Raw genomic sequence first — 9,649 nt, forward strand, 5'->3', positions numbered from 1 at the left:
TGCATAAATTAATATAATCTATAGAGTATCTCAAAAGTTTTATGAAAAATTTTGTTATACACGATCCGCTGTTTTTCATCCCCACGCTTCCGCACCCGAATTCGATTCGGAAACCAGCATTAAATGTGTTATAGGATCACATACTACCAATTTAATATATAACACAATTTTATCTGTCATTGATGAATATAGTTTAAGAGATAGAATAATGACTATAACATTAGATAATGCAACTGCAAACACTAAAGTAATATAACTTTTTGAAAATAATTTAAGTTTATTCGGTAATAATGATATATTTCACCAACGATGTGCATGTCATATAATTAATTTAATAGTAAAATCCGGTTTAAAATCAATGTCAGGTCATATTAAAAGAATTAGAGATAAAATTACTTGGATTCAATGCAGTAATCAAAGAGTACAAGATTGGTTTAGATTTCTACAAGCATGTAATCAAAATCCTAATCCTAGAACATTAGCCTTAGATATGCCTATAAGATGGAACTCCACTTACATAATGCTTGAACAATGCATCCCCTATAAAGATGTTATAACAAATTATGTTAGTGCAAAATTAGGACCAGGATTTATAGATGAGACTGATTGGTAAATTGCCGAACTCTTGTATAACTTTTTAGGTAGATTTCACGAAGTTACCTTAAAGCTTAGTGGAACTTATTACCCAACGTCACCATTAGCGTTAGGAGAACTTTTAAGAATGTCTATTTTATTTAGTGAATTTAGGACACACGAGGTTTTAGGAGTTCCTATCGCCTCTATGGAAAAGAAGTTTAAGAAATATTGGTCTAAATTATCCATGTTGTATGGTTTCGGTGTTATTTTTTGACCATAGATTAAAATTAGAAGGTTTAGAAAGTGGATTAGATAACTTAGGTAAATTTTTAGCTATCGACACTACTGAACAATTTCATATTATAAAGGAAAAAATATTTTCTCTCTATATCTCTTACGAAAGTAGGTTTAGAAACACACCTCGTGTTGAGCAACCGCAACAACGAGATGACAACCGCATTCATTCTTGAATGTTTTTGGGTTGTCTAAGAAGAAGAAAAAGATGAGGACTCAAGGTTAAGAAGAATTTGGGAGTGGATATTCATCAAGAGGTGGCGGCAACAGCGGTAGATTCAACGAGTTAATGGCGTACCTGAGTGAGGGCTTAGTTGTAGATAGTAGTGAAATGTTTGATTTGGTTGAGTGGAGGAGGGGGCACGAGCATTAACTTGGCCAATCCTAACACGATTGACAATGGATATTTTTTCGATCCCGGTCTCCACTATTGCAGCCGAACAAGCATTCAGTACAACCGGACGAATACTTGAAGAACGGAGAAATGCATTGCAACAGAATATTGTTGAAGCTTTGGTGTGCATCAAAGATTAGGACCGTTCCGACCAACGCTTACACGATACAATCTCACCGGCAAGCCAATAATGGATCGACGAATTTAATAGATTAACTTTTAATTTTCAAGACGATCATTCTGCTTCAAATTAAATTTTATAATTGTAATTTGTAAATAGTTATTTACTTTGTAATTTCTAATTTGTATAGTGTTATTGTAATATTGTATAGACTTTATAAGTTCGTCAAATTTGTAATTCGTCCCATAATGATTGCACTCTTTTTTCCTTACTAAGTTTTTATCCCAATTGGGTTTTTCTTGGTAAGGTTTTTAATGATGCAATCATGAATTACAAATTTAAAAATCAATACAGAAATAATTTTTTTATATAGTTCGTGTGTTCATTTCAAATTTCAAATTGTAATATATATATATATATAATAAATATATATATACATTAAACAATATAAAATATAATATAAAATTTTTTTGAAACTTCGGGCAGGCGGTCGGGCAACGGGCAGCCAATTGCTGCCTAAAGCCCGTCCAAGAAGAAATTCGGGTCGGGTCGGGTAGCCTGAATTTTCGAACAGTTCGGGTTCAGTAATTGAGCGCAAATTCAGACTTTTCGATAGTTGCGGACGGCCCGTCTAAAATTTCAGCACTACTGTTTCTATAAAGTTATATAATTTGTAGTAATTACTTCCATCCAAAAAATAATAATTAGTTACTCGAAAAATTAAACAATTTTGTAAATTTCCAATCACATTTTCATAATCTAAATTAGAAAATGAGAAATATCTGCATTTAAGAAAAGAGAAGAAAAAAGAAAGAAAGAAAGAAAAAAAAAGGGGATGTTTGTGTTTGTGGGAATCTGATGGTGGTGGTGGCAATTGGTTGTAGGTAGGCAACGCTCAGCTATGGCAGTCGATTCCCCTTTCTCCCTCTCCCGGCATTCCCATTCCCATTCCCATTTGCAGTTTTCGGAATAACCCCAACGGCCAGCTGAACTCCATCTTCATTCCCCCATTCCCATCGTGATCAGGTTGATTCCGACTCTCCGTGATTCCAATTCCGTCGTCTTCTCCGCGGTAACTCTGTCTCTTTCCTTATCCTATATATTTATTTTGACCTAGAATTTCACCCCTACAATGTTATTAGAATACAGGGTTATTTTTGAAATGATTTTCGGTTAATTGAATCTTCAATTCAGTTTGGAAAAGAAAAGAAAAGAAAAAAAAAAATATATATATATATAAAAAAATATATATATATATTTTTTTTTTTTTCTTGGTTGAAATCTTGACCGATTATGTAAACAAAAAAGAGGAAAAAAAATGGAGGAATCGAAAGAGACGGTGAAGACGAAGAAAGCAGGGGCAGGGACAATATCAATATCAATGGATCACGTGCTAATGGCGTTGAGAGAGACCAAGGAAGAGAGGGAAATGAGAATAAGGAGTCTTTTCAATTACTTCGACGCCTCAAACGCTGGCTATTTGGATTATGGTTCGATAGAGGAGGGTCTCAAATCTCTCCAGATTCCGTCGGATTATAAGTACGCCAAGGATTTGCTCAACGTTTGCGACGCCAATCAAGACGGCCAAGTTGATTACCAGGAGTTCAAGCGCTACATGGACGACAAGGAGCTGGAGCTCTACCGCATTTTTCAGGCCATTGATATTGAGCACAATGGCTGCATTTTGCCCGAAGAGCTCTCCGATGCACTCCTTGGAGCAGGTAAGAAAGAAAGAAAGAAAGAAGATCACCTTTGCTTTCCTTATTAATATCATCATCATCATCATCATCCATTCGTATTTGCTTCTTCATTCCTTCCTATATATCTTTCTATAATTCTCTCCAATTATTAATCATATAACTAAAGGTAAAGCCTTTTTCTTTCATTCTATATAAGCCACGCCAGTCTCTCTTTTGTAGGGATTGAAATAGACGACGAGGAGCTCGCCCTTTTCGTCGAGCGCGTCGATAAGGACAACAATGGGGTCATCACTTTTGAAGAGTGGAGGGATTTCCTTCTGCTCTACCCTCACGAGGCTACTATTGAGAACATTTACCACTATTTGGAGAGGGTATGCCTTGTTGATATTGGGGAGCAGGCAGTCATCCCGGAGGGAATCAGTAAGCATGTCCACGCCAGCAGATATCTCATTGCTGGGGGAGTTGCCGGCGCAACCTCGCGCACAGCCACCGCTCCTCTTGATCGATTGAAGGTTGTTTTGCAAGTGCAAATGGGGCAGGCTCGTATCATGCCTGCTGTAAGAGATATATGGAAAGAAGGCGGACTATTAGGATTTTTTCGAGGGAACGGTCTTAACGTCTTGAAGGTGGCCCCTGAAAGTGCCATCCGGTTCTATACTTACGAGATGTTCAAAGGCTTCATTGCCAGTGCTAAAGGCAATGAAGATAAAGCTGATATTGGCACTTTGGGCCGCCTCTTAGCTGGTGGTTTTGCAGGCGCTGTGGCCCAGACTACGATATATCCCATGGATCTTGTTAAAACCCGGTTACAAACTTTTTCTGGTGAAGGTGGAAGAGTTCCCAATCTAGGAACCCTATCAAGAGATATATGGGTTCAGGAGGGACCCCGGGCATTCTATCGAGGTCTTTTTCCTTCTGTTCTTGGGATTATCCCGTATGCTGGTATCGATCTTGCTGCATATGAAACCTTGAAAGATTTGTCCAAGAAGTATATTCTTGATGGTGGTGAGGTTTTATCAAAGAGTTAACTCTTTATTTCCCCTTCCATGACCTTATCTTCCTGTTTTTAATGTCTGTATTGCCTATTATGTTTTATGTTGTAAGTTTGTAATGTCAAGATATACTCTTCGTAGAAGCCGGTCCACTTGTGCAATTGGGATGCGGAACAATATCTGGAGCTCTTGGAGCAACATGCGTTTACCCGTTGCAGGTTGTCAGGACGAGGTACTAATATCTTGTGACTTGTGAGTTTCCTTTTCCTCTCGTATTTCAGCTTCCTTAGACTAAAAACTAATGATTTAAGTACTATGTTGCATCGTAACACAGAATGCAAGCTCAGCGCTGTAACACAGACAGTGCTTATAAAGGAATGGGAGATGTATTCAGGAGAACCTTCCAACGTGAAGGGTTTAGGGGATTCTATAAAGGAATATTTCCTAATATGCTCAAAGTAGTTCCATCGGCAAGTATCACATACCTGGTTTATGAGAGCATGAAAAAGAGTCTCGATCTGGAATAGGGATCAATCTATCTTAGCATGGCCTCCATTCAATAATTATTATGTGATTTGACATAGCTGACTGTAGAGTTCACTAAAGTGGAAGTGGAAGTGGAAAGGGGATGCAATTGTGGATGGTAAGAATAACATTCTTAGAGAGATGATTTGATCAACATATGATTGTTTTTGGTCACGTAATGATTAAATGTTGCTCGCACTACATATTTCAAAGGACAAAATTGGTTTGTCCATGAAAGCAGTTATCCCAAAACTTCCATGTTGCTTTTATATGCGAGCTCACAGATTGTTGTATGATATTGATACAAAAAAAACCAAGGAAGAATTCTCACAGGAATATAAGATTTTTTTATTTATTTTTTATTTTTATTTATTTTTTTAAATTTTAAAATTCGTGATGCTAGCAAGCGGCTCGATTTAATCTGAATGGTTGTCATGTCTTCCAGAGATATCGTGAGTCTAGGGGTCTGCTTCGTGTCTTTTCTTTGAGCTGCTGATACATACTGCAATATATTATTATGGACCTTTTAGCATGAATGAATACTACAAGAAGTTAAAGGCGCACGAATTCAGCAAATAAAGCATTAGAAGTGATCAATGTTTCACAGTTTAGAACCACAGTTCAAATGTATTTGTTGTAGTGTTTTTTCTTGTAAAAATTTTATTTTATGTTGAAAATTTTTTTATTTGAACTTATGAAGCAAACGGTTGTGTGTGTTTGGTGTCTTCGTTTTTGTCCATTTTGGGCAAGAAGTTTCGTTTTTAGCAATGATTTATTAAGAGATTTGGGGCTTGGCTTTGTGGAAGGAGTGGGTTTGGTTTAAATGAACTACTCAATCCTCGGTTGTGGTTCGCATGTCAAACATGGGCCGAATTAAATCTTGTTCGTTGGCGTTTTTTGCATCTTGTTATTTGTTACACCATAGTCGAGGAATCGACCACTCTATCAAACGACAAACGCCGAGCATTCCCCGCCAAGGATCGGTCGCTGGCGTCGAGAGAACAGATTGTAGCTGAAGTAGCATTTACGTCGAGAGACCATATGCAATGAGATGCGTTGACCACCATGACTTGACTGCTAGAGGCCACTGCGTCGAGATAGCGTATCCAGTCAAATCCATCAGCGGTCTTATCAACTTGGGGAAGGGCATCCAACGGCTACTGCAGGAGTCAGAAAATCAGGCGACAGATGAGAGGAACCAAAATAAGTACTGTCAGTTTCACGGCGAGAGTGGGCACACTACGGCCGAATGCTATGACCTGAGGGACGAGGTCGAGAGGTTGATCCGAGAAGGGAGGCTCAGTGAGTATCGAGCCGGCTGTCGGAACAACAACAACCGACGCAACAACGACTAAAGGGAGGAGCAGAGGCACGACAATCCGCCCGAGCCCATCGGCGTCATAAGAATGATATTTGGGGGGCCATACCTCGGCGGCACCTCTCATCGCGCACAGAAGGATTACACGCGAGAGGCAAAGGAAAAGTTTAGCCGGAGGGTCATGAACGTCTCCGGACGTGAGGCCAAGACAGCGCGATACGAGGAGGCCGAGATCACCTTCTCGGAGGCCGACGCGAATGGGGTGCATTTCCCCCAAAGTGATGCTTTAGTCGTCGAGGCCATGATTGGTAACCACACGGTTTGCCGTATCCTGGTCGACAACGGCAGTTCGGTGAACATTTTGTACTCCGATTGCTTTGACAAGATGGGAATCCCCCGCGCAAGGCTGTAAAACAGCGCACAGCCCTTGTATGGCTTCACCGGGGACAGTGTGATCCCTGAAGGGGCGATAGAGCTGCCTATGACCATTGGAGACCGACCACACACCTCGACTGTCATGTCGAAGTTCTTGGTGGTGAAGGGATGCGACCAATACAACGTGGTCATAGGGCGCTCGACGCTGAGGGCACTGAAGGCGGCCACATCCATTTACCACCAAACCATGAAGTTTCTGACACCCACTAGGATCGGAAGGGTCCACGGAAACCAATACGAGTCGAGGCTAACTTATTCGGAGACGGTCCGCCACTATGCCGAGCCGACACAGGTACGAAGAGAACTGAGGATGGTGGAGACTAGAGCGGAAGGGTTCGACCTAGATCCGAGGCTCCCAACGGAAGAGCCTGGAACGAGACCGGTCGAGGAATTGACCGAAGTCCCCATCGATGAGAGAGAGCCTTTAAGGAGGCTGAAGGTGGGCTCGGGGCCAGAGGGGTAGACCTGTGAAGGACTGGTTGAGTTCCTCATAAGCAACCTCGATGTGTTCGCCTGGACGCACGAAGATATGGAATGGATAAACCCCGATATAGTGTGTCACAGGTTGAACATCGACGAGAAGTGCCCGCCTGAAAGACAAAAGCGTCGACCGATGAACGCGGAACGGTACGAGGCCCTGCGGGCAGAAGTCGACAAGCTGATTAGGAACAATTTCATCCGAGAAGTCCTATACCCCGAATGGGTGTCAAATCCCGTGTTGGTGCAGAAACCCAACGGGGATTGGCGAACATGCGTTGACTTCAGTGATCTGGCATGTCCCAAGGATAGCTTCCCACTACCAAGAATCGATTAGATGGTCGACGTCACAGCGGGACACGAACTATTGAGTTTCATGGATGCATACTCCGGGTACAACCAGATACCTATGCTCGACCGCGATGAAGAGCACACGGCGTTCGTCACCGATAGAGGCCTCTACTGTTACAAAGTCATGCCCTTCGGCCTAAAAAATGCGGGAGCAACTTATCAACGTCTCATCAATAAAATGTTCGCGGGACAATTAGGAAAATCAATGGAGGTATACGTGGATGATATGTTGGTAAAGAGCAAGAAAGCCGAGGACCACGTCGAGGACCTCAGGAGAATGTTCGGCATCCTCAGAACGTACAAAATGAAACTAAATCCTCACAAGTGTGCGTTCGGCGTCGCGTCAGGAAAATTCTTGGGTTTCATGGTGAGTAGTCGAGGAATTGAGGCCAATCCGGGAAAGATACAAGCTCTCCTCGACATGAAATCGCCAAGGAAGCCCAAGGAAATCCAAAAGCTGACAGGCTGTATGGCCGCGCTTAACAGGTTTATTTCAAAGTCTATGGATAAGTGCGTGTCATTCTTCGACACCCTGAGAGGAAGCAAGCCATTCCAATGGACGGATTAGTGTGAACAGGCGTTCCTACAATTGAAGGAACACCTTGGGAAACCGCCTCTGCTGTCCAAACCGGTGACTGGAGAGGTGCTGAGCCTGTATCTGGCGGTCTCGGAACACGCCGTTAGCTCGGTTTTGATTCATGAAGAGAATAAGGTGCAATTGCCAGTGTATTACGCAAGCAAGCGACTGCTCGACGCTGAGACGAGGTATCCCCAGATGGAAAAACTCGCCCTCGCACTGATCGTGACAGCGAGGAAGTTGCGCCACTACTTCCAGGCCCATAGTATTCGAGTCTTGACCAATCACCCTCTCAGGCAAGTGTTACAAAAGCCCAACGCTTCTGGCCGACTTTTAAAATGGTCCATAGAGCTCAGCCAATTTGATATCGACTACAAACCGCGGGCTGCCATTAAAGGCCAAGCCCTGGCAGACTTCGTGGCAGAGTTCGCGGGGTTGCTGGATGGAGCTGAGGAGGCTAATGCACCACCACGATGGAAGCTTTACGTCGACGGGAGCTCCAACGACAATGGCAGTGGAGCATGATTGGTATTGCACACTCCTGAGGGACACAATATCACTTCGGCCATCAAGTTTGAATTCTCCGCGTCTAATAACGAAGTCGAATACGAGGCGCTGCTGGCCGGACTCCGGTTGGCGGAGCACTTAAAAGTAGGGAGCTTAGATATCTTTAGTGATTCACAGTTGATTGTGAACCAAGCAAAGGGCCAGTACCAAACCCGGGATGAGAAAATGGCCGCCTATCTAAAGAAGGTCAAAGAGGCCCTGGGGAAGTTCATGGCCTATGATCTACAACAAGTCCCGAGAGCAGAGATAGCAATGTCGACGCACTCATCAGGTTGGCAACGTCGAAAGATGCCGAGCTCTTAAACTTAGTACCCGTAGAAGTCTTAAAAGCCCCGACCACAGAGAAGAGGCTTGAGGTCGTGCCAGTGGACCACCAACCAAGCTGGATGGACCCGATCTCCGATACTTGGTCGACGGCGAACTCCCCGAGAACAGGCAGCAGGCAAAAAAGATGAAGTATCAAGCGGCGAGATACACAATGCATGACAATCTTCTTTATCGAAGGGGGTACTCGACGCCCCTGCTCCGGTGCCTCGGCGAGGGAGAATCAAGGAGGGTGCTCTCAGAGGTGCACGATGGGATATGCGAAAACCACGCAGGGGGACAGTCCCTAGCCTACAAAATACTATGGCAGGGATACTATTGGCCAAGTCTCAAGAAGGATGCAGCCGAGTATGCGAAGAAGTGTGAAAACTGCCAAAGGTACGCCCTAACCTCTCGACTGCACTCAGAGGACCGCACGTCGATTGTGTCCCCCTGGCCTTTCGCTAAATGGGGGATTGACCTTATTGGCCTTCTGCACAAAACCCCCGGAGGGTATAAGTTCGCCATTGTCACCGTCAACTACTTTACCAAATGGGTGGAAGCCGAGCCACTAGCGACTATCTCAGAGGAGAAATGCACTAACTTCATATGGAACAACATAGTTTGCCGGTTTGGTGTACCGCATTCTCTCGTGTCTGACAACAGGAGACAGTTCAACAATGACAACACCAACCAATTTTGCGAACTATTGGGAATTCATAAGAACTTCTCCTCTGTTGTATACCCACAGTCCAACGGGCAGGTCGAGATGGTCAATAAAATTATAAAGGTAACGCTTAAGCGAAGGCTCAAGGCCTATAAAGGAAAATGGGCAGATGAGCTGCCAAAAGTCTTGTGGGCCTACAGAACAACGAGTAGGACCACCACGGGGGAAACCCCCTTCTCAATGGCCTATGGAGCCGAAGCAGTTTTCCCTGTCGAGGTCTCTATCTCGACTTGCCGAATAGCTCGATATGAGAAAGGTAGGAACGCCGAGCTGATGAACCTAGAGCTCGACC

General features: G+C 43.4%; 2 protein-coding genes across 2 annotated transcripts; both read left to right on the forward strand.

Annotated features, from left to right (window-relative positions):
* The first annotated feature begins 2,166 nt into the window (after positions 1 to 2,166).
* LOC21390962 (calcium-binding mitochondrial carrier protein SCaMC-1) lies at positions 2,167 to 4,932 on the forward strand. Its single transcript, XM_010092630.2, has 5 exons — positions 2,167 to 2,457; positions 2,694 to 3,106; positions 3,305 to 4,090; positions 4,219 to 4,309; positions 4,412 to 4,932. The coding sequence occupies exons 2-5, from the start codon at positions 2,704 to 2,706 to the stop codon at positions 4,602 to 4,604; spliced, it is 1,473 nt and encodes a 490-aa protein (XP_010090932.1). The 5' UTR covers positions 2,167 to 2,457; positions 2,694 to 2,703; the 3' UTR covers positions 4,605 to 4,932.
* Positions 4,933 to 6,437: 1,505 nt separating this feature from the next.
* LOC112090531 lies at positions 6,438 to 7,169 on the forward strand. The gene is made up of 2 exons (XM_024162032.1): positions 6,438 to 6,814; positions 6,920 to 7,169. The coding sequence occupies exons 1-2, from the start codon at positions 6,438 to 6,440 to the stop codon at positions 7,167 to 7,169; spliced, it is 627 nt and encodes a 208-aa protein (XP_024017800.1).
* The last annotated feature ends 2,480 nt before the right edge of the window (positions 7,170 to 9,649 follow it).

This window comes from Morus notabilis, unplaced genomic scaffold (genome assembly GCF_000414095.1).
Source record: "Morus notabilis unplaced genomic scaffold, ASM41409v2 Scaffold362, whole genome shotgun sequence".
Lineage (NCBI taxonomy): Eukaryota > Viridiplantae > Streptophyta > Magnoliopsida > Rosales > Moraceae > Morus > Morus notabilis.